Here is a 26,660-nt window from a genome sequence, read left to right as displayed (position 1 = left end):
CTGCTCTTTGTCCACAGTGCATACACCAGAGCTATCATATATCATGAGCCACTTAGAGCTAATGAAGAAATAATACACACTGGCAATCCCTTTGAATGAGTTTGGAATCACATAGCAGTTCAGAGATGAATATTACAAACGCGAGGATTTGCCACCTTAGAGACACATAAGCTCCCCATAAACTGAATGGGACAGCTGGTAGTGGGCTGATTTAAATGTTAAAGTGAACAGCCAAAACAAGGGACTTCACAATTATCTGGTTGTTTCCAGGCCGTTTACAGACCGACAATTTAGACTAACTGGATTGCCTGATTTAATAGCATAACTATATAGTGACTAATCAGTCAGAATGTTCTTCTCAAACACTCATCATCGCATTATACTCCTGCTCAAGAACGTGTATCGGCCCCTTAATGCTCCTCACGCCAAATCTAAGGCATTTCTGCCCAGCTTTCAATATGACCTCTGATAAGACCTAAACCTACTAAGCAGTTTTACCAGTTGCTCATCCTCAAAATGCCTAAGGCAGGCCGGTCCTGACCTCCCGCACACTGCTCCCCCAGGCCTACCACGAGAGGTGGCATCAGACACACAGGAATGAGCAAAGGATCTGGGCTTCAGCTTTGCCACTCGCTGTGTGATATCAGCCAAATTACTAATAAAAACACTAACTCATATTAAAGTGTTTATTAAATGCCATGGCCAGATGAAGCACCTATATTCATGGTCTCATATAATTCTCCCAACAACCGTGTGAGATAGACACTGTTTTATTCCCCTTTTGTAGGTGCTAAAACAGAAGCTTTAGAAGTTTGTTCGTTTAACAAACACCAGGTGCTGTGCTGTGCACTGAGAATATAACAGTAGATGAGACAAGACCTCTGTTCTCATAGAGCAGGGAGTGGCTAGAGGCCATGCAATAAACAAGTAAATACAGGAAGTGGATGACTTAGGAAAGTGGTATATACCCTAATAAGACAGCAGTGTGATGAACAGCAGCTGGGGGAGAGTGGGCGGCACTATCGTGGTCAGGTGGTTAGAGAAGGCTCCTCAGGGGTGACGTTTTCATTTTAGATGTCGAGGCATGAATGTCGTTGAGAAGTCAGCTATGCCGAGGGGACATCTAGGGAACAGGGCTCCAAGCAGCAGAAACAGCAAATGCAAATGCAATGAAATCTAACAAGTCTAATTTGGCCACAGTGAGCTGAGCAAAGGGGACAGCAGTACCAGTGAGGCCCAGAGGAGGCAGGGCCAGGTCACTCAGGGCCGTGTGGGTCACGATGAAGAGACAGATTTCCTGCAACAGGAAGTCATTGGCAGGTTTCAAATAAGGGAAGGACTTGACTGATTCATACTTTTAAAGATCTCTTTGTGGACTTCCCTGGTGGTCCAGGGGTGAAGAATCCGCCTTCCAACACAAGGGACATGGATTCAATCCCTGATCGGGGAACTAAGATCTCCAACATGCTGCGGATCTTAGCACACCACAATTGGAGAAGCCTGCGCACTGCAATGAGGCAAAAAAAGAAAAAAAGATCTTTTTGGCTGCTGTGTGGAAAAGAGGTCAAAAAGCAGAGAGGAAGCTGGAGGATTCGTTGGGAGACTGATGTGGTTGTCCCAGCAACATACGATGATTGTGATCAACGTATCCCAGTAGTGATAGGCATGGAGACAGGGGATGGAGGTGGGGAAATGTTGACCAAAACCATCAACCAGGCACAGTGACAACCACTTTCTGAGTAGTCTCACAACAGGAAGTCCCAATAAGGAACATGGTGTTGCTGTCCAAAAAACTAACCAGAATTTGGGAGGGACCAAAAGAAGGAGGAGATAGCCAGATTCCCAGATTCCTTCACACTGGAATCCATCCTGGCTGAGGGATGCATGTGCCACCAGGAAGGACCCTGAGTCAGACCAAATATGGGCACAGGCAAGATGAGTGGCCTGAGACAATCCGGAAGCTAACCCCATCACCATAAAACCTGAGGCTCTGAGCCACGTGGCAGAGCAGTTCTCCTGGGCTCCTTACCCTGCTGCTCTCTAACTAGGTGCCCCTTTCCAATAAAGTCTCTTTCTTCATCAGCACATGTGTCTCCTTGGACAATTCATTTCCAAGTGTTAGACAAGAGTCCACTCTTGGGCTCTGGAAGGGGTCCCCCCTCCTGCAACAAAATTGGAGCATATTTTGCAGATTGAGCTGACCCGATTTGATGATGAATATGGAAGATTAGAGAGAAAGGAATCAGGACAGCTCCTCACGATGGTGCCAATGGTTGAGATGAAGAAGGCTGGAATAGAGCAGAAATCAAGGGTTCTACTTTGGTCTTCTTAAGTTTTGATACATACTAGACCTCCACGCAGAGATGCCAGTTAGGCTGTTGGACCTCCAGTCTTTTGAAGCATAATGTGGAAGATTGGGGTTATTCATCTAGAAGTCATCAGAAGATAGATGGGGTTTAAAGCCAACAGTGTTGAAGGGGCTCAAAGAATGTTACCCCAAAATATTCAATGTTGGCATAAGGATTACTCTGAGCTAGAGGCAATAGAGAAACAACAGATGCAGGAAAAGCTCTCTACCCTTCCCCTATAAGCCCAAAGGTAAGGTATAAGTTTTCCTTTGTGAAGGTGTCCCCCTCCTCTCAACTATAGCAGGAAAGAAGAACAACTCTTAATCACCAGAGACACTTCTCACCCCAAGACTGCAAGAGATGGAGTCTGCACAACAAAGCTTACTAAAATAACCCTTACCTTCCATTGAAAAGGTTTTTTGAAAGTGTTAGTCACTCAATCATGTCCTATTCTTTATGACCCCATGAACTGTAGCCTGCCAGGCTCCTCTGTCCATAAGTTTTCCCCATATGTTTACCTTCTCACAGCCTATTGCTCCTAGAAGCCCAAACCCTTGTCTCTTCCTTATAACTTCTCCACAATTTACAGCTTTGTTAAAATGGCATATAAGCCCCAGGCTTAATTGCTCTTTCTTTGGGTCTTCAATTCTTTTCTATAAAGGCCTCCATATGCATACATAATAAGCCTTTTCTTATGTTCATCTCTTTTATCAATTTAATTTGCAGTGCTCCAGGTTTAGAACCTAAGGGGACAGAATAAAAAAGTTTTCCTGTCCTACAGGTCGAGTGACAAGGTCTGGAAAGAGAATCCAGGGAGAAAGGGACCCTCTAACAGTAAGAGAGCAGAGAGGAGAGGTTTCAGCAAAGGAGACTGGATGGCAGCCAGTGCGGGTCAAGGAGTGCATGGTGCCTCAAAAGCCAAGAGAAAAGAGGATTTCAAGGAGGAATGGCCAGTGGTGTCAAATGTTGCTGAGATGCTGAGTAAGATGAAGATAGGGAAGTCATCACTGGAATTATAGTAAGGAGGCCATGGGGGATCTTACAAGAGCAGACTCGGTGGAAATATGGGGCTGGACTCTGGTTTGAGGTGGATCCAGTGGAGGAAGAGAGATGTTGACTACTCTTTTGAGATGTTTTCCTGTAAAAAGAAGCAGCGAAATGGGGAGGCAGCTGGAGGATGATGAAAAGGGTCAAGGGAGGGGTCTATTAAGAAGGAAGAAAATACAGCATGTTTGCATACTGGAGGACAGACCATGGTGTGTGTAATGGCAAAAACAAAGTCTTTGAGAAAGCTGGACAGGATGAGACCCAGTGAGGCAGGCATTTGAAAGTGGGCAGTCCATCTGCTGTTTTAAGGGAGAGGCAGCTCCACATGATGAACGGATTTGGAGTTGTAAAGATGAAAGAGTCTCTGTCTGATTACTTTTATTTTCTCAATGAAGTGTGAGCAGAGAGTGAGGGGTGTGGGAGGCTAGGAAGTCAGCCTCCCTGGGAAGAAGATGAATAAGCGGTGAACTGACACAGTAGGAAGACAGGAGGAGGGTCTGCCAGGATGGAGTGTCTGGCTGGTCCCCAGGGTCATTAATTTAAAGTTGGACTGGTCAGCATCTTTGCATGATTTTTTTCTAGTCACATGGAGCAGCTTGGGCACAGGTAAGGAATGGGTGGAAAGCTGGTATTTTGATGGTATCAGGGTAGGTATTGGAGAAGGCAATGGCAACCCCCTCCAGTACTCTTGCCTGGAAAATCTCATGGACAGAGGAGCCTGGAAGGCTGCAGTCCATGGGGTCTCGAAGAGTCAGACACGACTAGCGACTTCACTTTCACTTTTCACTTTCATGCATTGGCGAAGGAAATGGCAACCCACTCCAATGTTCTTGCCTGGAGAATCCCAGGGGTGGAGGAGCCTGGTGGGCTGCCGTCTATGGGGTCACACAGAGTCAGACATGGCTGAAGTGACTTAGCAGCAGCAGCAGGGTAGGTATAGGGACACAATGCAGGGAGAGAGAGGGGCAAGGAGGTTAAGGGTCCTCGCAGACAGTGAATCTAAGCTGGGTTAGGAAAGAAATGAGGGCCCAAAGAAAATAATGGAAACATCAGAGTAGAGACTACAGGTTTGGGATCCAAGGAATACTATATTGGGGCAACAGAGGATGTGAGCTGGAAAAGTGGGAGGTGGTGACCAGAAGATGGGCTTTGAAGGCAGTGCAGCTCACTAGTCATAGCTCTGAAGGCAGTGCAGTTCACTGGTCATGGACGGAACAGAGGACTTGCTGGAGGGGGATAGAGGAAAACACTGCTATAGATGATATGGTCAAGGAATGTGAGGCTGGGGTCTTGGATGGGTCATGCCTGGGAGATTGGACAGGGGTGGAGATGAAGGCAGTGAGCCGGACTTCTTAAGTGAGTGGCCAGAAGATGTTCCCTGGCAACCCCCCTAGTGAATGACAGAGCTGGAACCCTAAGGCAGGCCAGGGTCCTCAGCACTTGCCTGTAATCACTACACTATAAATGTATTCATTCTTAACATGGAGGCGCCTACAGGACCAGCCTGCTTGGCTGAATAATGCACAGCAATGAGCTTTATAATGCACTTTCCACATGTTGGGCATATGCTCTGTTGGTTGGACCACTCCAGCGGACCTGAGCAACTCCAGTTGGAACAGGGCACACCACTCACAAGAGCTCTTGAAATCTATGCCTCTGAACTGCCCACTGGTCAAGTGTAATGTTTATGAATTGGACCAGAACCCCTTTACTTTAGGGACTGGGCTGCCTCAGAGATCTGGGGTCTGTGTAGCAATGGCAGTAAGGGGACTTGATGTGGCTGCTGGCTTCCTGACATACTGGCTGCATGCTGCATCTCACTTGAAATACACTGGTGTCCCTGGCTACTTACAGATGCACCAGAGTGAATCCCTCTGCAAACTGAAGCTTTCTTTTACAAAGTGAATCATCATCTGATTAAGTGGAGATTTTCGTATTTTACTTTTTTGTTAAACTGGTGTCTAAGTAGAGTTGAAAATCTTGGAAATGACCAATTATTCAAATTTATGTTCATTCCACAAGTATTCATGGAGCCCCTCCCTCCCATGTGCCAAGCCCGGTGCCAGGCATGGGGAGATGGAGCAGAGAACAGGAGAAAGAGGCTCTGGGTATGGGGAGGGTCAGGCCCTGCAGTTGCACTCAACATGGGCAGTTTTGTGTTTTCTTTTCCCTCCCTGGCCCGGGCTATCCCTGCAGCTTTTCTGGCAGGTCCTGGTGTGAGCAGCTCACCACAAGGCGTTCAGAATTCAGAACACTTGGCAGCAAGGGGATGAGATCGTGGCCATTTGGAAAGGATTAGGGAGAAGTCACGCGGAGTGCGATTTGAGGCTTATGTTTATCTCAACTGTAACTTTCCAGAAAGCTGGGACACCCCCATTCCAATAAAAGCTTTCCCAAGTATTTTTAGAGGCATTGTGATGGTGCTCGGCTGTGTGGATGAGGTGGTTTTCTGGATTTGTGGAACTGCATTTAGTTACTTATAAAACTTCTGTTCAATTTATGAGCCAACATCTGGTTTCTAAGGGGTGTGCCATGGGCTAGTGATGGAGAAGGTAGAGCTATTGAGCTGAGAGACAGAATTCAGCAGGGCTTCCTTGTGGCTAGAAGCTGCAGTGATGGCCAGGGCCAGATGGGCCATCTGGGTTGGAGGGAGAGCTGGGACCAGAAGCCTGGCTTCATTGTTCAGAACTGAACTTTTCCCACCACTCCTGGGGCACTGGGCCTGAGGCTCAGAATCATCTGGTTTGGTTTCACTCCAGTAATTCTGCCGGGCCCCAGGCAGGGTAGGACAAGGACCCGGCTGACTCAGAGAGCCACGGAGACAGCACTGTTCGCCAGGGGATCCCCAGCCAGAGTGAGCTGGCTGTCTGCTGCACACCTGCCAGCCACTGAGAGATTGTTAAACCAGTGGCCCAGCAGAAGGGCCAGGGCACAGCCAGCCCCTCTGGCTCCGCAGGGCGGGGGAGAAAGGCAGGCGCTGGGAGGTTCCTGGAGCCCAGCCCGCACCCAGCTTTTTCCACTCTCTTTTTATTATTTCCAGCAGTCCAAGGTTTTCAGTTACTCACACTCATTTATTCATTCCATCCATTCAACATACGTTGATTAATCGCCGACTTTGTGCCAAGCATTCTGCTCCATGATTTGCAGAAACTACCTCTTTGCTTTTCAATTATCTCCATCTCCAGACACGGTGCCCACTTCATAGTAGTCATTCAATGCATGGCTGCTTCCATATGGCTATCACTGTCATTAACTAGCGGTGATAAGCACGACTAAGACAGGGCTCCTGACCTGGAGGAAGGAGAAAGGACACCTACTGGGTTCTGGGTCCTGTGCCAGACTTTGCTATACCTTAGCCCACTGCACAGAGGCTGGCATTATTGCCAGGGAAACTGGCATGGAAACAGATAATGACCACGTGTCTTGGGGCAGTAAGAGGGGCTCCAAGAAGGTCTCACTCTTGTGGTCTCATCTGAGCTGCAGCTTGAAAACCAAGTTCATTTGGTGGAAAATGGAAAGAAAGGGAAGACCATCCAGGTGGAGAAAACAGTATGAACAATGGCCTGGAGCCTAAACGCACCTGGAATTCAGGGGTGGGCTGTGTGGGAGGGTGAGGTGGAGGGGGGCTGGCCAGAAGTTGAGAGTGGCTAGAGTTGGGGGTGCACTGGTGGGTCCTAGGTTTCATGCATTCCCTCAATGTCTGAGCAGGTCTGCCTCTAAGACATGACCTTGGATAGTCCTGAGCTGGCCATGTCCCCAGAGTTTCCTGGCTGGTGTGCTCAAGTGCGGACCTTCGGGTTATTTGCTTTTCTGTTCCCACCTCTCCTTGGCCACTGCTGCTATCCCAAGTACAAGGCTGAGGGCCCTCAGGTCATGAGGTCCTTTCTCTGGGCAGGAGCTGGGTGCAATGGGCCCTGAACGTTCCCATCAACACAGCTCCTAGAGTTGTAGTGAGCTCTGCACAGAGTACCCTGCTCATCCACACTCTTGCCTGTCTGCAGCCTCCCTCAGAAAGGATGCGTGGTGGTGTGGGATGGAAAGCAGGCAGCCCTCGGCTCAGTATAGCCACTGGGGCTACAAGGAGCACAGCAGAACCAAATCCAAATCCCTAAACTGTGCCTGAGCCCTTGCTGACACAGCCGCACATTCACCTCCTCTACCCCCACTACTCAGCAGACCCTAGACTGGGCTGGGACTCGTCTCCCTCTGGCTGTGCGTGGCTCAGGGCAACAGAGAGGTTGTTGTGCAGTCAGGGCTCCTGAATCCTCTATCCTGCCCCTGATTCCTTTGCTGTGTAACCCCAGGCAAGTCGCTTAACCTCTCTGAGCTGTCTCATCATCTGTGAAATGGGAATACATTCTCTTTAAGGTTCTGGGGTTTGGGAAAAGATTCCTGAGTAAACACAGGTAAAAACACTGTACAGGGGAAACATAACATGTGTGTGTGGCGGGGGCGGGGGTGATAATCAAAGGGATCAGAGATGCTTCCGGTACCCTCTGGCTCCCCAGAACAAAGGCCCTGACTCCTGGCAGGGTGGAGTCTGGAGAGGGAACATGCTGGCAGGCTCTGCAGCCTCGCCTCTCCTGCCCTAGACCTGGGGATGCTGTCTCCACCCACTGGGGGAGCTGAGGAGCCCCAGAGTGAAGGGAGTAGCAGCACCTGGCTCCCTCAACAATGGGGTGACGCCATAGTGCCATCCTACAACTGCCTCTCCGTACAGTGCCAACACCAGACCCGCCTCAGAGAAGCATGGTGAGGCCTGGCCTGAGCCATGTCTGGTCTCTCTGCTGGTCTCAGCTCCACGACCTCCCCCTAAGCCCAGGCTCTGCCAAGAGGCCCCAGCCCACCAAACACAGAGGGTGGGCGGTGGGGGATAGAGGGTGGCTTCCCAGGGCTCTGCTTGAGCGATGAAGACCAGAGACACAGCAGGGACACCAGTCTAAACCACCATTCGGTCACTCGTTCAGTTATTCACCAGTCTTCTTTAAAAAGATCAAACAGCACACACACGAGGCATTAAAAATTCTAGTTGAAGACCCAAAGAAAATGCATTTTAAAGAGCACCCTCCCAGGTCAGTTATGTAACAGCATCAGACAGCAATGAGCCCCAGAGATAGTGGCCCATGAAAGGGTGGTAGATGCCACAGGGCAGGGGCGGCGAGACCCAGAGGGCTGGACGCAGAACAGTGGGTCAGGGCTGAACTCAGCTTCCCTTTGCACAGGTGGCAGTGCAGGGCTCGCCCATGAGGCTCACCCTGTTCTGAGGGGCTGATGCTTTCTGAGGGCTCGCCAGGCACTGCACACACAGATTAGCTCCTTCTTCCCTTGTGGGCGCCCACGGGCAGGGGGCATTGCTATCCTCACTTTTCAGAGGAGGAAACTGAGGTGAGAAGAGGCATGCCCTCTCACTAGGAGCGCATGGCTCAGAAGTGGCAGAATTGGGCCCGGGACCCAGTCTGCAGAGTTGGTGTGCTTAGCCTGCACTGAGTGCATCAGAGGATGTGAGCGAGCAGCCTTCCCAGATATGAGAACATCAGAGCGGAAGAGACCCAGGTGACCCCAGCACTCCCTACTTTTAGGAATGAAGACCCTGTGGCCTGCATGGTGACCGGTCCTGCTCTCAGCTGTGCAGCCAGTGAGCAGCAGTGTGGGTCTAGGCTGCAGTCCCTGACTCACTGCTGCTTCTTTATACCCATGCTGCGTCCAGTGCAGTCTGGGAACCAAGAATATGGGCATCTCTGGGAGCTAGTGAGGAATGCAGAGTCTCAGGGTCCTCCCAGACCTCCTGAAACCGACACCCGTACTATGATCAGAGCTAGTAATTCGGATACTGTCTTGATTGAGAAGCACTGCTCCGTGTGCCCCACCTTCTTGGTCGGCAGTATCTGTTACTGGGAAAATAATGCCATTGTGTCCAGACACTGTAAGACTTCGGCTACTGTCTGCTTTCTGTAATAGGTGGCTTGCTGTTTTTTGTTGACAAAAAGGTATAAATGCTTGGGGAAAGTTCTAGAGGATTCTTACAGTGTTATCCAGCTGGAATATTCTAGAGATAGGTATCTGCTTCATGTGGCACAGTTCTGGGCCAGTCCAGGCTGGGGTCCTTGGCCACAGTCAGGACCAAAGGGACGCACCCTCTCCGTCAGCTGGCATGGCCCAGAAGTGGTGGCAGACATCCCTGGGAACGCAGGGGATAGGAAGGAAGAGGCTCCAGGTATTCCCTCTCTGTCTTTGATGGCTGGGAAGCTGTTCCTGTTTTCCTTCCTGCCCTTCTCCACTCACCCAAATTTCCCAAAGAAAGTGGCCCTCAGTAAAGCAGGGGAGGCTGAAGATGCTGAAGCCACTGCCTTGTTCAGGGCTCACAGCTCAGTCCCAGGGACTGAGCGCAATCCTGGAGAAAACCAAGTGGACCTGTGGCTGTTTCCATGGAGCAATTTGCTGGGTAACTGTCTAGTCTCTTCTAGGCTCTGTAGAGGTTGTAGGCTCAGCTCAGGAGAGATCAGACAGTCCTTCACTCCAAAGGGACTGGCCCCAAGAGCCATGAAGATGGCAGTGTCTCCTGACTATCAATTTCACTGCTGGGAATTCAACCCGAGGAGATATTGCATGAAGAGAAGGCCATCTGCATAAAGATAATCACTGTGGTATTACTCAAAATAGCCCCCCAAACTGAGAACCACACCCAGATACCCAACAATAGGGGTAGTAACTTATAGCACATCATTTAGATAGAATATTAGGCACTCATTAAAATTAGTATGTGCTGCTTCCCTGGTGGTCCAGTGGTTAAGAATCCATCTTACAATGCAAGGGATACCGGTTCGATCTCTGGTCTGGGAAGATCCCACATATTGCAGAGCAACTAAGCCCCTGCGCCACAGCTACTGAGCCTGCGCTCTAGAGCCCACAAACTGCAACCGCCGAGCCCACGCACCTAGAGCCCGTGCTCCACAGTAAGAGAGAAGCCACCACAAGGAGAAACCAGCAAAGCACAACGAGGAGAAGCCCCCGCTTGCTGCAACCAGAGAAAGTCCACGTGCAGCAACGAAGACACACCGCAGCTAAAAAATGAATACATAAAACTAGGATGTGCAGGACATGTGGAAAGATGGAGACAACACTGATGATACTATAAAGTGTTAGACCAAGAGCAGCTCAGCTCAGCACTTGTCAATTAGTCTCCTCTCATTTTCCTACAAAAGAAAGGAGTGCAAGGGACCTTGCAAAAATGAAAACAGTTATATGAGAGCAGAGTATTATGAGTTATCATAATTATTGATTATTTACAATGTGCTGGGTCCAGTGCTGGTTGCTGAAGAAGGAGCAATGAATTAGAATGCATTTTCCTCGCTGTCCATCTAGAGTTTCAAATCTAATGATGGATTCCTCCTCCCAAATGTCCTTCAAAGTTGTCACAGTGTCATCTTCCAATTAAAAAAAAACCAAACTGATGAGAAAAATAAGCAAAGAAAGGTGCTCCTCTCCTTCTGGGTAATGTATTTCACTCCCGGCATCAGAGCCAGCTCCAGCTGGATTACATACATGTCAGAAGAAAACCAAACGTAAATGGGGTAGTGACATTTCGGTCTTATAATGTCTTAGTTTCCTTTGAAACAAAAACATTTTAAAAACTCCATGTTAAAAAGGAGGAAAAAAGTTAGAACTTGTTACTAATCTTGCAGTTGAATAATTAAGTATGCCTAATTCTGAAAGTAGCAACCTAAATTATTCAGTGCCAAAACTGACATCTCTCATACCTACACCATCCCGGCTAGAGCGGCATGGTTTTAGCTTTATAGCTAAAATACGCTGCCAGAAAACCTAATAAAAGGAAGCAAAAATATTTCTGTTTATATCAAGCTGCCATTTGAGAGAGACTTTTAAATATGTTCTTCCCTATGTGTAAATCTGACAGCAGTTGCATAATTAAAACCCCAGTGGAGAGTTTCCTTTTAATCTTTTCAAAGTAAACCAATAAAACATCCTTTAGGATGTGAAATGACGGGTTAATACTCTTTGTATGTTTGAATATCATTCACCTAGGGACTGCCTCCAAGAATACTGTGTAGTACTAAAAGAACACCAGTTACTGTCTTTATCTTCAGGACTTCAAGTTATCATGGGAGATGCAGATAACAACATGCCAAAGGCGATACATGCATGGTTGTGAGTTCTGCTTGCTTAGGATTTTGTTAAATGGAGGAATGAATAACTGAATGCATTTACATTAAAACAAACTTGATTTCATCTCCTTGGGAATATGTCACAGAGCACAAATGGGAGAAATAATTGCCCAGGATTTCAGTTCAGTGTAAGCAATCAGTATGAATAATTTAGACCACAAAGTGGATTTTCATTTTACTTGAGCTATTCAGACTGAATTTCTATTCAGCCTCAACGACCACTGAACAATCACTGGCAAATCTTCCCACTGGGTCTATGTTGCGTGGACACACATGTGTTTCACAATTGCAAATTACCTAGCTCCAGATATGGGCCTTGTTCAAGCCAAATGTCAGGACAAGTATTCCACCTCATCAGGACGTTTCATCTAACCTGAGTATATACAGCCACACCTGAATTTTTCTTCTATCTCTCCCTCTAGCTGAAGGCCCATTCCTGACACTTCTTTCCTTCCTCTATGCACACACACACACACACACACACACACACACACGAACTGGTGCAAAAGAAGGCAGAGAGCTGGTGGCTACTGTTCTTGGACCAGAATTTACCCAAATGTCTCCTGCTTGCTAGCATTTCTGTCTCTGACCTTCTTGGTACTGGCTCTTGTCTTTCCAGCTGTCTAAGACTTGCCAGATGCTTCTTTCTAGCCTGTCTGACCTCTAAGATGTGTCTGATCCTTCAAGTTCCCTCTGGACTTCATTGTTGGCCTGACCAACAGACCAGTCCATCTGCTCAGCCCTGCTGCAGTGTCAGACACACACACACGTTATTAAATACTTCAGCCTCAAACAAGAATGTGCCCACCAATTATATGAATGAAACTGGTAGAATAAACACAGCATAACTTGGATTCTGGACCCAGCTGAACACATAATTAACTGTGACCTGAGACACATCCCTTAACACTCTGAGCCACATGGGACTGGACCAAAGGACTCGTCCTTGTTCCAATCATCATTAGTGAGGCTAGCCAAGATGTGGCGCCCATGAACACTGCAATTCAGCTGCCCTTGTTGGAATATGCTTCAACCCTTGCCTTGTAGAATAAGCTTTAACCTTTCAAAATATAGCACTCAGGGCCTGATATACACATTATATCACAATACATCATTTATGGGATAAATGACGGCACAGTGTTCTACACTAAGGTCTAGACAAATCTGTTAGATGGGTCTACACAATACAAGAAAATGTCCACATTGCTGCATGGATCATGAAAGTGAAAGTGAAGTCGCTCAGTTGTGTCTGACTCTTTGCGACCCCATGGACTGTAGCCTACCAGTCACCTCCCTCCATGGGATTCTCCAGGCAAGAGTACTGGAGTGGGTTGCCATTTCCTTCTCCAGGGGATCTTCCCGATCCAGGGATCGAACCGGGTCTCCTGCATTCCAGGCAGACACTTTAACCTCTGAGTCACCAGGGAAGCAAATAAAACTGAGTGCATGCTAATTTTCCTCTTCACTGGGTGAGATGGTAGATATCGAATCCTGACAGCCCATTTTGGACTCAGCTTTGGCTCCCTGAGCTGCTGAATCCATAAAAGCACCAGTAGTGATAATCATTGTCTCTGAAGACTCAGGGCATTTAAGGGAAAGGAACTATATAAACAGAAGTGAAACTGACGTATGTAGGTCTTTACTTAAATTTCATCCAAGTACATTTTTGCAAAAGAAGACTGAAATAAAAATCATGCTACTTCAGGATTCAGCAGAACTTATCTAACTTCCTGAGACCATGACAGCAGGTGGGTTACTGGCAGAGACCCTGCTACCTACGTGGCCCTCTTGGCACCTCTGCAAAGGGGCTAGTTGAATGCTGAGCTGTCCACCAGCTGAATCTGGTCCCTAAGTCCAGCTCTTATCCAAGATGAATGTCTCCCTGCAGCAGAATTTGGAAACAATGTGCTGGGTCATTTGTAACATAGCCACAAGCTTCAGCATAGTCCTCCTACAAGGCTTGCCTACATTCCCAAACACAAATCAAGAAAGAGAACATAGTTTCTTTCTGCTTGACTAAAAAACAGCCAATCCTGCCAGTAGATTAAAGGCTCGGGCTTAGAACCATTTGCCAACATGTTGACTTGATTTCATGCATAGGGCTGAAAAGAAGCTGTAGAAGCCATGACTGGGCAGTGAATAAAGGCAGTGAATGAAGAATAAAGAAGGGAGCTCATCAGAAAGGCACAGAGACCACAGGTCCCTGGAATGAGGCCCCATCTAGACGGACTCGTGGCCTGTAGGGGAAGGGGACACTGCTGTCACCTTTTCCCTTAACCAGTGGGTCCCATTAGGAAGCCAAAGTCAGAGCACACCACCGGGACAGAACTGCTGTGACTGTCCAATATGTGCACAGGTGTGCCTCTAGGTGAAAGCAAATGGGTGTGTTTAAAAGAGGAGCATAAATCAATAATGAGCTATGAACACATGATGTCATCAGGACTAAGCATCTTTAGCACTTTTAAAGCACTTAAAAAAAAACTAGTTGCTATAGCAACTTGATGCAGTTCTTAAAAGGGGATTTTTTTTAAGGGGGTCATTTTATATCTTCATCACCATAACAACATGATATAGCTTTTACAGGGTATTTTAATCCAGTTTGTTTGTGCTTTGGACTTGGGCCATATTTGCCTTTTCTATTTTAAGTCATCAGATCAAACATGACACATGAAAATTCATTGAAAAGAAGTCCTTTCGTAGACTATACATATACGCTCAGAGAGCCATCTCTAGCTGCTCATGTTCTCCACATGGATGCAGTCTTTCTGCCTTCCAGCAGCCATCTGCAATGGCTTACATTGGGCAGTTAGTCCACTTTCCAGGCCAGAATTCACCCAGAGAAGGCTGCCTATGAAATCCTTCACCTTTCAGTCCTGTGAGTCCAGTCCCCTCTGTCAAACCTACCACCAGCAGAGAGTGCTTTGAGGTGACTGGAAGCAAGAGCAGCCAAATGCTTTTTTTCACCCTGGGACTCGAAGGAGGAGTGGATGAGACACAGAGTCATGCCAAAGTGACAATGTTGTATTTATTCTGCACTCTATACAGTAATGGGAGGAGATCTGTTTCACATGACACCCAGAGAAATGGGGGGGGGGGATGGAGAAAGTGGGTAAGAGAAGAAGAGAGACAGAGACAGGGTGGAGTGGGGAGCAGTGGTGGCTCCCGAGTCTGTATAGAAGCAGCTCAGAGGAGGGTGAAAGAAGTGGGGGGAGGGGCTTCAAGGAACATTTACACAGCATTTCTTGTACTGTTACAAAACCATGAGCTGTTTTTACCGAAAATAAGAGGAAGGGATGATGGAAAGTATAGAGAAACTAATCCCTGCATTCAAGCTACCCCTTGGTGCCAATATTTATTGGAAAAGATAACAAGGTTACAAAGAAAAGAGGTCAAGAAATTGGAGGGAAATTGCGGGGTGGGTACTAAGGGCAGAAAACCAGAATCAGAGCAGCTGAAGTCCTGTTCTCCGAGTCTAATGGGCTTTTTGCTTTGGGAAGGGATGGTACAGACTGTAGGAAAAAGGGGGAAGGAGACCTGGGGATTAGTCTGGAAAATGGTCACCTTTTCCAAGGTAAAGGGTCTAGAGGACTCAGGGAAAACGCGTGGGAAAAGAAAGAAGAGAGGCAAAAGAGAGAAAAACGCCGAGTGGAGAGAGAAAGGGCTTTCCAGATTACCTGGACGAGGAAACCGAGGACCGGGAGCAGTGAGAAATAAGAAGGAAGCCCCAGGCCCCCTATACATACTCTCCCCTGTCCTTTTCAGAAGCGAACACTGAGGCACAGGAGGTTAGGTCACGGAGTTGGCAAGTGCTGGAGCGCAGGCGGGCCCCGGTCTGCCCCGTGCCCAGGTGAGGGTTCTCCCCATTTGGCCTCTCTGCCGGGCAGTCAGTCACCGCTGGGTAAGCGCCAGTGATGGGCCTTTCAGGCCACCTCCCGCGCCGAAAGCCAGTAAAGAAGACGAGGCAGTAAGAGAGGGACTGGCGGAGAGGAGAGGGCGCGATGAAAGTAGGCGCTCGGGCATTAGAAGGGAAGAGGGAGCCGAAGGACGCGGCTCGAGCCCCGGAGCAGTGGAAAGGGCGGCAGGTGAAAGACGCGGAGAGGAAAGTCGCGCGCCGGGCGCGTAGCTCACCTATGGTCGACACCACTGTGCCCACGAAGTAGAAGGCGCCGGGGAAGTCCCAGCGCGGGCGCAGCGCATCGGCTCGGACGCCGGCTGCCAGCGCGGCCTCGTAGTGCCGGAGGAAGGCGCGCAGCTCCGGCTCGGCCACGCCGTGCGCCGCGCTGAAGTTGCGCAGCGTGGCGCCCCAGCGCGCCCGTGCCTCCGCCTCGCCCGGACTCTCGAGTGCCGAGAAGACGGTGGCGCCCGCCACCAGGTAGAGGCCGATGAGCGCCGCCAGCAGCACGAAGCGGCCAGTGTCCTCGTTGAGGTGTGAGCGGCGGCAGCAGCAGCAACAGCAGGAGGGGCGCGGCAGGCGGCGGCGGCAGCGGCGGGGCGGGGGCCGGGGGCTGCGGGAGGACATGGTCCGGAGCTCAGCCCCGGGGCCGGGGCGGCGCTCGGGGCCCGGGCCGCGACATCCCCCCCGCGGGAGCAGAAACGTGAGGATGGTGACCAGGGGACTGGGGCCGCCGCGGAGCAGCCCGGACGGCAGGGCGCCTTCGCCTCCTCCTCGGCGCTCAGGCCGCACACCGGTCCCGCGGCCCTTCGGGCGCCAGAGCTGGGGCGCTCCTCTCCGCGCCCCGACGCCTGGCCGGCTCCCGCGGCTCCTTACCCACCGCCCTCGGGCGCGGGGGTCTCAATATAGGCCCCTGCCGCCTTGTGGCCGGAGTCCGCGGGGCCCCGGGCCTCATACTCCCCTCCAGACAGGCCGCGGGCTGCGGGCGGGGCGGGCTGTAGAGCCCGGGCGCCTAGGACTGGGACAGGGCAGCAGGGCACGGAGAGAGATCCCGGGGGCGTCCCATGAGGCGTTCCCGGCCAAGCGGCTCCCAGACGCAGGCTCCGTGGGCAGCCCAGCTCCCGCCCCCGGGCTTGAGCTGGCGGCGTCGGCTTCGGAGCCTTGGAACCGAGCAGAGTCCGGGGAAGCGCTCCCTTTCCAGCTCCAGCCGGAGAGCCGCCCGCCACGGAGAGGCGGAGTCACCGGCGCCCGGGGCGGGGTGTTGGGCGGGGGGGGGGGGTGGGGTGGGGTGGGGTGGGGAGTAAGGACGGGAGAGAAGGGGTGGGGAGCTGGGCTCCTGCGACGCCTTCCCGGTCGTTCTGGTGACACCAATGCGGGGCACCGAAGCAGGTGTCCGGGCTGCGGTGCAGCTACCACCCCGCCGGAGAACACCGTCCAGTCCTTCCCTGCGCTTCGGCCCCGGAATCCGTCCCTATGTCCAAGCGGCAGCCAAACTTTGCTCAACTTGACGTTGCCCTGCGGTCTCAGGTGCTGGAGGCCGAAAGACGCTAGTTCCCCAACACCGGGTTCTTGGGCTCCTGTCCGAAGTTTAAGTTCCCTTTCGCTCGCTTCTTCTTCCTGGATCCATCCACAGCGCCCGGTCTCGGAGAGTTCCTTCGGGGGAGAGGATCCTTCTTAGGAGCGGGGGTGGGGTCATTGGGCTCCGGGCGGCGGGAGAACGAGGGCGTCTCCTCCCCCTGCCGACCGAGCGGGCGGCCGGCGTCAGCACCGCGGACAGCGCATCGGTGCCGCAGCCGCGGGGCGGGCGGCGCTCCGGCTGCGGGGACCCGCGGCACGGGCCCAGCCGGTCACCCTGATGCGCTACGCTCCCCAAACCTTCTTTCCCTTTCTGCCTCCCGTGTGTCCCCTCGACCCCTAAAGCAGGTGCGGTCGCTGAAGCAGAGTGCTGACAGGGCGGGGACGCTGCGGAATAGAGACGGGGGAGGAGTCAAGCGCGAGTAGGGGACCAAGGTGCCTCGGGAGGAGGGAGCGTTCAGGCCCACCCGGCAGCAGGATCTCCATTCGTCACCCCTACCCTCTGATCCTTCCACCCAGGGTGGTGGGGGACCCTGGTTAAGATCCCGGAGGCGGCAGGGTGGGTAGAGAAGATGTAAGGAGAGCTCACTAACCAGCTCCCCCAGGCCAGCAGTGGGAAGGCTGTGTTCTTGAGCCCTGAGGGGGAGGGTGTGTGTCGGGGGCCGGATATCTTCGCCCTTCTCCGCCCCGCCGCAACAGGGGAACACCGTGCGGGGCTCAGCCTTACCGCTGGAGCTTCTTCGCCCAGACGCAGGCCGGCTTTGCCTGGATCTCTTAAGTTCTGTGTCGAGGAATGCCCTTGGAACAGACAGAAAACTGTCCTCTTCTGGCAGCCAGCCCCTTCTCTGTCCGTCCCCCTTCCACAGGAGAGGGGGACCCTGAATAATGATGAGATGATGCAGATGACAGAAAATGAAGATAATCAAGGGGACTGTGCTTAGATACCCTAGATGGGTGAACTGTGAAGAAATCCAAAACCAGCCCCTCACCCCAAATCTCAGGCTGTCTGATCTCTACAATAGAAAATATTCAAGCTAAGTTCCACCCAAAGTAGTGACATCGTCAGTCCCCTAATTGTCAAGGAACTCAGTGGTTTTTGAGCAAGCCTCCACCATTTCAAAGCCTGGAAACGCTTCTGACCCATGCCCTGACAGAAAGAGTGGAGGCCTGGAGTACAAGAGAGCTGTCCAGAAGCTGAAAGGCATTGGACTTGAGATACTGCTTTTCCCAAACCAGGACACATCAGAGACTTGGCTCTTCTTAGAAATTCTACTCCAGTTTATAGATGGAGCCAACTGTACTCTCCTTTGTGTTAGGGAAGGGACAAATGGGAGAGGCTCTACCACTAACAGAGTCAGAAGCAGCCTTACTGGTCCTGGATGGCATGTGGTTAGTTTTACGGTGGTCTTCTCAGAAAGGGTCAAGGGAACCTTTGAGTGAGGGGAGAGCATCTCATCCACTGAGAATACAGAACCCTCTCCTTTTATGAAGCACAGTGGGAGCCTTATGTAAACACAAATCATTGCCATTGCAGACTATTGTTATTATTGACAAAATACACAATTCTCTCCAAGCCTTTGCCTCCCCTGGGCTCACTACTGGTGTCATCACCCTAGCCTGTTCCTCCATCCCTGTAATAACCCTGTCTCTACAAGCTCCTGCAGGTAGGGAGGACAGCCCAGCCATGGGCTTCCAGGGCTGGATTCCACTTGACTGGTCAGCTTTGACAGAAGGCTTATAAGTGTCATTCCAGGAGCTGGCCGTAGAGTCTCCAGATGAAGCTGAAGGGCATTGCTGGATCTCTCGGTGGTTTTCTCTGCCCAGACTCCCAGGGCAGGAACAGAGTGCTTTGCTGCAGTGTTCTGTGCCTCTGGACTTTCTCCTTACCCATTTGGCACAGGGCCTGCCTTGTCCTCCAGCTTGTTATTCTAGCTTGATTAGTAGGAAACCCCTGGCATCAATCTCAGCTCCAAATGACCTAATCGATTTATATAATAGGGAAATGATCACTTCCCTGAACATAGACTTGGGTCCTTTGGGGAACCAGCGCCATGATGAATGATGCCTTTGCCCACTGAATCAATGTAAGTCACCAGGTTCCAACTGGCTATCCGCAAAGCTTTAACCTCAACCTTAAATTGCTGCAACAGCCTCCAAAAAATGGGGGCTTGCTATCATAAACATGTCCATGCTTCTGTCTATCCTGCCTGTACCTGGCCGTCATTACCCTGATCATGTCCATTTGATCTGATCATGTCACTCATGTCCCTAGACTACAGTCTCCAATGGCTCCTTCAAAACCATAAAAATTTAGTCTTTAAACCCTTGGTGGCTGCTCTTCAAAGACCTTGATGATGTGATTCCCATCGAATCATTCCAACTTCACCTTCTACTACTTGCTACTTATCCCCCAAATACTCCATACTCAGCCCAACCACCAGTGCTTGGCTTATGCTGTGGCCCCTGCTGGAGTGCCATCTTCTTTCTCTTCTTCTCCAGCTGTTTGTGTATACAGCTCAACTCAGATTAGAGTTCTTCCAGAAAACTTTTTCTTTATAGACTATTTTGACCCAATCACATTGATTGCTGTAGATCATTTGATTCTGAATGTCCTCATGAACTTTAGACAAGACACTTGAGCAGATACACCCTCTGTCTTCTCACCCTGTCTCTCTCTGTGTCTTTCTGTACTTTGTAAAAGAAAGCACAATGGAAGGAGTGTTAATCAAGAAAATTAGGTCAGGTCAAGTGCAATCAAATGATTCTACTCCTAGGTATATATCAAAATAAATTAAAACATACGCTCATGTGAAAACTTGAGTGTGGATGTTCATAGTAGCATTATTCATAGAAGTGGAAACAACCCATGTGTCCATCAACTGACAAACCAATCAGTACAATGTGGTGTGTGTGTGCTTGTGGGTCAGTTGCATCCAACTCTTTGTGACCCCATGGACTGAAGCCCTCCAGGCTCCTCTGTCCATAGGATTCTCCAGGCCAGAATAATGGAGTGGGTATCTATTTGCCTCTCTAGGGGATCTTCTCGACCCAGGGATCGAATCTAGGTCTCCCACATTGCAGGTGGATTCTTTACTATCTGAGCCATGAGGAAAGCTGTACAATGTGGTATATTTATACAAGAAATATTCAGTAATAAAAAGGAAGAAAGTACTGATTCATGCTACAACATGAATGAATCTTAAAAGCATTATTCTAAGTGAAAGAGGCCAGTCACAAAAGATGACATAGTGTATGATTTTATTTGTATGAGATGTCCAGAATAGGAAAATCCATAAAGACATGATTACTTAGTGGTTGCTTAGGTCTGGGGAATTGACGAGGAATGAGAATGACTGCTAATGTGTATGAGATTTCCTTTGAGAATGATAAAAAAAATTCTCAAATTGATTGTTGTGATGATTCCACAGATCTGTGAATATACTAAAAACCTTCAAATTGTACATTTTAAATGTGTGAATTGTATGTAATGTGAATTATATCTCAATAAAGCTGTTAAAAAACAAATAGAAATGCAATTAACCAAGGAAATCTTTACTGAAAAAATGGAAATAGAAAAGAACTATCCCAAGAAAGATAATTTCTTTAAAATTAAAAATGGGGGAAAAATAAAATGAAAATGGGAAAAATTGGAAGCAATATGGCTGTGCTAAAGGGAAAATTTATTATGAAGTTGAACTTGAATAAAGGAGTTTTTGTCACGAAATACTTTATCTTAAAAATTAATCTGTATTGGTAATATTTTGATGAAAAATTCAGCATTCCAAATAGCAAATTAAAAGTGTTCTGGGTACTCCAAACCTCTTTGATCTTCCTGACCTCAGAACTCCTCTAATATTTGTCTACATTACTCATTTGGTAGTTAGCTGTGTTACAGGATATATATAATATTATATATAATATGAAAATATAGCATAAAATCTGGAGAAGCTGGTCATCTCTATCTCCTGTGAAGGGCCACTTGAGCAGCCTTCTCATTTGTACAAATGCAGAAGCCCTCTCCTCTCATTTTTCTTTAATTAGTTTTGGGTAGCAGGCTCTATTGGAGAAGGCAATGGCACCCCACTTCAGTAATCTTGCCTGGAAAATCCCATGGACAGAGGAGCCCAGTAGGCTACAGTTCATGGGGTCATGAAGAGTCGGACACGACTGAGTGACTTCACTTTCACTTTTCACTTTCATGCATTGGAGAAGGAAATGGCAACCCACTCCAGCGTTCTTGCCTGGAGAATCCCAGGGACGGGGAAGCCTGGTGGGCTGCCATCCATGGGGTCGCACAGAGTCGGACATGACTGAAGCGATTTAGCAGCTTAGCAGGAGCAGGCTCTATGTGGGCTAGTCCTGAGAACAGATAGGGTTCAGATGTATGGAAATAAAGGGTACATTCCAGCCAGGAAAATTGACCTGGGTACAAGCGTGCAAGCAGGAAAGAGCATATTTTGTTCAAGGAACTGTGGTGCACAGAGAGTAGATGTGGGTGAGAAGAGAGGGAATAGCCTCTGTCTTTTATATTCCATGACCTCATTTGCTGGCCTCTCAGCCTCTCAGTATGACTATTGTATGCAATAACTGACCCTGTGAAACTCAAAGATCAATGCTCTCCTTCCAGAGTGAGAATCAGATATCTAATATAAATCGACTCAGGCTTAATGAAGCCAATTTAATGATAAATGTTTAGTTTCCCCATATACACGACCACATGGGGTTAGCCGTGCCTACAGAGGAAGAGAGGGACAAGTGGAACCTATTGGGCACACAGTCAAGGGCTCTAGTGCTAAAATCTCCCTGGGCTCCACAAATGTCTTTGCAAAGAATGCACTGTGTCATCTTTGTATCAAACGATGCTTGAAGATAAATGAAGTCACTGATGCCTGTCTGTTTACAAGGAGCTTAGAAATGAAGCCTAGCATCCTAGAGTGAGGAGCTGCCATGAGGCCACTGGAGACCACTCCTTGCCGAATTTTCTTGTCCAGAAAACTGTGGATTTCTTGTCTAAATGTCTTCATGAGCCCACTCTTGCAATGCCAAATCACTTTTTATTAAGAAGTGATTTTCAAATGTCTATCTTAATTCTTATTTTAAAATCTGATTTTTTGTTGTTGTTGTTCTGTAGCTAAGGCCATACATGTACTGATTTTTGTCCCAAATAGATTTTGATACAGCTTTTAAAAGGCTATAAAAGTAATGTATAAATAGAATGATTGGAAGACTTGGAAGATTCAGTAAAGGAAAAAACAAAAATTACTCCAAATTCCATTCCATTATCCAGAGAGAATTACTATTATCAGTTGTTTTAATAACTCTCCTGCCTGGTTGGCTGGCTCTATTAGTCTATCTATCTGCACATACATACTTAATTTTATTAAAATTATGGGATATGTTGCATACCACTTTAAACTTACTCTGTAACACTATAGGTCATTCAAAAAATATTTCAAGTATTTCAATTCAAACATGTCTGTGGGGCAGTTACTAGAGAAAGAGAGAGAGTGTGTCATTTGTTGGCATATTGTCCTTCCAAATGAAAATTTAACTAAATTTCACATTGGCAAGTATTCCTGGATTTTTAAGGTTTCCCCCTCATTGCTCTCCTCTATCTTTTTGTATTGTCCTTTGCGTGCATGCTTAGTCGCTTCAGTTGTGTCCGACTCTCTGTGACCCCTACGGACCATGGCCTGCCAGGCTCCTTTAGTCCCCTATTAAAATGGGCTTCCCAGGTGGCGCTAATGGTAAAGAACCTGCTTGCCAATACAAGAGATGTAAGAGACATGAATTTCATCCCTGCATTGGGAATATCCCCTGGAAGAGGGCATGGTAACTCACTCCAGTATTCTTGCCTGGAGAATTCCCATGGACAGAGGAACCTGGCAGGCTACGGTCCATAGGGTTGCAAAGAGTTGGACACAACCGAGGTGGCTTAGCATGCATGCAAAATTTCAGTAGATGTTTGGCTTTGACTTCTCCGTGAGACTGCTAGTTCCCACTCAAATCCATTCTCTACCTCTTTTTCAACAACAGACCATCCATTTTATTTGTGGTGTCAATGTGCCCAATTCAAAGACTACATTTTCAAGCCTCCTTTGTAGTTAGGTGAGACTGTGCTTTTAAGTGCTAGCAAAATACTATATGGCACTTTCAGGAAGGCTGAGTAAAGGGAGATAATTCCATAGGAGTGAATGCCCTTTTATCCTGCAACTACTCCTCCTTCCTCAGTCATGCATCCTAGAATGTGGATGTGATGGCTAGGACTTCAGCTCCCGTCTTGAATCATGAGACGACCTTAATGAAGGAAGCCTCATTGTTGAAGAGCAAGATGATGAAATGAGCTTGCATAACAGAGAAATGCCTATCTCTAGTCTTCTTATATGGGAGAGAATTAACCTTTATGCATTTGATCCACGTCACTAATCAAATATTCCGAGTATTCAAAAGTTCCTGCCTGAAATCAGTCTGAGATGAGACTTTAGACCTTCAAATGTTGTGAGACAATCAACAGGCCTGACTCCTTCTTCTGCTTCACATTCTCCCTCACATCCCCCACTTCCCTTCTTCCAGATGTCTTGCGGCTTTCTGTGCTCTCACCGTGGTTGACTTTCCTCTGAGGATGTGTGCGTGTGTGTTTGTTGTTTGGTCACTAAGCCGTGTCCTACTCTTTTGTTACCCCATGGACTGTAGCCCCACCAGGTGCTCTGTCTGTGGGATTTTCTAGGCAAAAATACTGGACTGGGTTGCAATTTTCTTCTCCAAGGTATCTTCCCAACCCAGGGATCAAACCCACATCTCCTGCATTAGCAGAAGGGTTCTTTAGAACTGAGCCACCAGGGAAGCCCAAAGACGTGTGTGTATTTCCACTTGAATATTATACACATTCTTTTAGTTGGGGGAGCTGCAATATCAGCAACTTTTCTAATTCAAAAACGCCACTTTACCAGACTCAAAAGCAAAAACAAAGCAGAGGAGGGCACAAGGATGAAGATGCTTTGGAGTTACCATAGCAAATATTTCATTGTTTGAATGAGTCAGAGGTCTAAGAATACTGAACTGATCTTTAGAGATTAGATAATTTAATTGGGCAACTCTTATAAAAGAGGGGTGAGCCCAAGAAGAGAGAGGAATGGAAGGCAGCATTGGAGAATGGGCATTTTGGGGAAGAAATTGTTCACATAACCAAATCATTCTTCAGATTGTTAACTGTTGCTGTGAAACATGTACAAAGACAAGGTGTGTTCATTAGGCATCAGTTAAAACCCTTGTGCTGAAGATGGATCACAGCACAGAGCATCATGCTCACCTTAAACAATGAGAGAGACATGTGCTGTTTCCCTTGCTAACAGTCCAGTGATGAATCTTGGTGGGTAGAGAGGCTGGAGGAGGGCATGGACATGGGGATGGTATCTGGAGGGGTAGGACTGATGGAGGTAGATGCAGAGATAGGATGGGAAGAATCTTGGGGACCCTTTCCAGTATTACGTAAGTCAGTAGGGCTTCTAGATGCAACAATATTCCTTGTGGATAGAAGCTCTTCTCTATAGATGAATATGCAAGTGTGATCAGCCTGCCTTAATTCCTCCCTTCCCCCCCTCTCCTTCCACTCTTTCCTTCCTTCCATCCACCTATACAATAAATATTTCCAAACCTCTACTCTGGGCCAGGCACTGTGCTATTAAGGATTCTGACTCATGACAGGTGATTTTAGGATGGGGTAGGAAGGAGGGCAGGGTGCCACTGGGGGGGTTGGAATCATAGATGAGAAAGCTAAGGCCCAGACAGAGAGTCGGAGGTACTTATATCCTGCAGTGCATTTGTAATCTATCCACCCAAAAGCCCACTGTACTACTGGGCTTGAAGTAGAGTGAATTCTACATCTATTTAGTACTAGAGCCTCTTGCAACCAAATTCCCTGGAGCTCTTACTGAATATGCAGTACTCAGGGCTTTGCTTCCCTTGTGGCTCAGCTGGTAAAGAATCCACCTGCAATGCAGGAGACCTGGGTTCGATTCCTGGGTTGGGAAGACCCCTGGAGAAGGGAAAGGCTACCCACTCCAGTATTCTGGCCTGGAGAATTCCATGGACTATATGTCCATGGGGTTGCAAAGAGTTGGACCTGACTGAGAAACTTTTACTTCACTTCAAAGGACTCAGCCCAGACCTGCAGAATCCCAATATCTAGGGATTGGGCCTGGAAACTTTCATGGGCCACAGACTTCCCAAGTAAGCTTCCTGGACCCTCCAGTTTGTGGAAGGTGGGTTTGGGCCATTGGATCAGCTGAAGTGGGCCTTAGAGGGTCAGAGTCTGGAAATATGTGTGCATGTGTGCTAAGTCGCTTCAGTCTTGTCCAACTCTATGCGACCCTATGGACTGTAGCCTGCCAGGCTCCTCTGTCCTTGGGATTCTCCAGGCAAGAATACTGGAGTAGGTTGGCATGTCCTCCTCCAGGAAATCTCTCTGACCCAGGGATCGAACCTGTGTCTCTTATGTCTCCTGCCTTGACAATGAGGTTCTTTCCACTTGTGCCACCTGGGAAGCCTGCCTGGAAATATATTTGGCTGTAATTCCAGTGTCATGAGGAAAGGTAAAAGAAATACAAAGCCTGCTCCGGGTCCAGCTCTGCCACTTACTGGCTAGGTGACCTTAACTAGTTGACCACAGCCTATGAGTAATTATTTGAGCCAAACCCACCAACAAACATACCCCTCCTTGATCTAGAATCATGATTATGTCCAGGTATCCTGGATGCCCAGCCCACAGACAAAGAGGTGATGTCATTAAAAACCTTTCCTTTGAGTGATTCTTAAGAGAAACCTCTTCAGAGTTGGAGGACATTCTATTTCTATCCCAGACTCTCCTGCCTTGTTAGAAAGTTCCCTGGAGCCAAGGAACCCAATCTTTCCCAGGAGCTGTAGTGAAATGTATCTGTATCATCTCCAGGGCTCCCGAGGAGTTCATCTCCAGGGCCCCCGAGGAGGTCAGCCTGAAGCCCGCTTCAACAACTCACATTCTTTTGTAGAACAGCTGAGAATCGTCAGGCAGAGAGGTGAGGGAGATTGAAAACGGAGACAAGAGGGACCAGCTCTAGAAAATTTGCCATAAAAGTTCCAGTCTCTCCCCACTTTGCTGAGCCGGGAGCAAAGTGCTGAGTAAAAGCAAATTGGAGATTAATTACAATCTGGGAGGTGTTCTCATGAGCCCTCAATATATTGCACACAAAAAGCATAAGATACTGTAACCTGAGGTAAGAAGCCAGTGGCTGGATTCACTCTGAGAGGTATGGCTGCCCGCCGCCTTCCTCAAAAGCAGATATTATGAGGAGAAAAGTCCAGGCTGGGGGCGATGGGGAGGGCCCTCATGAAAATGCTGAGATTTCAGTGACTCTCCTGTCTTCCCACTTCCCTGAAGAGAACTGCATCTCAACAGGTCGCAGGTTCATGGAAAAGATCCCAGGCTCATTTGCTCATTTCTTTTTCATTTCCCAACAAGTATTATAGGGCATCAACCACATGTCAGGTGTGCTGGTAAGTGCCAGCTACAAGAGCCAAAATTGAGGTTTTCTGGCCTTCACTGCAGCTTCAAGCCCCTGGGGAATCACAAATCAAACA

The 26,660-nt window shown here is 48.5% G+C and overlaps 2 protein-coding genes across 3 annotated transcripts in view; both read right to left on the bottom strand.

Annotated features, from left to right (window-relative positions):
- Positions 1-26,660, bottom strand: part of KCNK12 (potassium two pore domain channel subfamily K member 12) — a 90,374-nt gene that overhangs the window by 35,209 nt on the left and 28,505 nt on the right. The window contains exon 1 of one of the 2 annotated variants that reach the window (XM_086327085.1): positions 15,707-16,275. The exons of the other annotated variant lie outside the window; for it this stretch is intronic. Coding sequence (XP_086183211.1) covers positions 15,707-16,097 — 391 coding nt within the window. The 5' untranslated portion in view covers positions 16,098-16,275. Of the gene's footprint in view, positions 1-15,706; positions 16,276-26,660 lie in introns of those variants that run through there. 2 annotated transcript variants of the gene reach the window in all.
- Positions 16,422-19,269, bottom strand: LOC147363351 (uncharacterized). The gene is made up of 3 exons (XM_086328383.1): positions 19,259-19,269; positions 17,773-17,923; positions 16,422-17,123 (listed from the first exon to the last, which is right to left on the bottom strand). The coding sequence occupies exons 1-3, from the start codon at positions 19,267-19,269 to the stop codon at positions 16,422-16,424; spliced, it is 864 nt and encodes a 287-aa protein (XP_086184509.1).

The sequence above is a fragment of the Bos grunniens genome, chromosome 11 (genome assembly GCF_055505025.1).
Source record: "Bos grunniens cultivar Pamir isolate PY7600 chromosome 11, Bosgru_T2T1.0, whole genome shotgun sequence".
NCBI lineage: Eukaryota > Metazoa > Chordata > Mammalia > Artiodactyla > Bovidae > Bos > Bos grunniens.
This window is presented reverse-complemented; position numbering and strand designations above follow the sequence as displayed.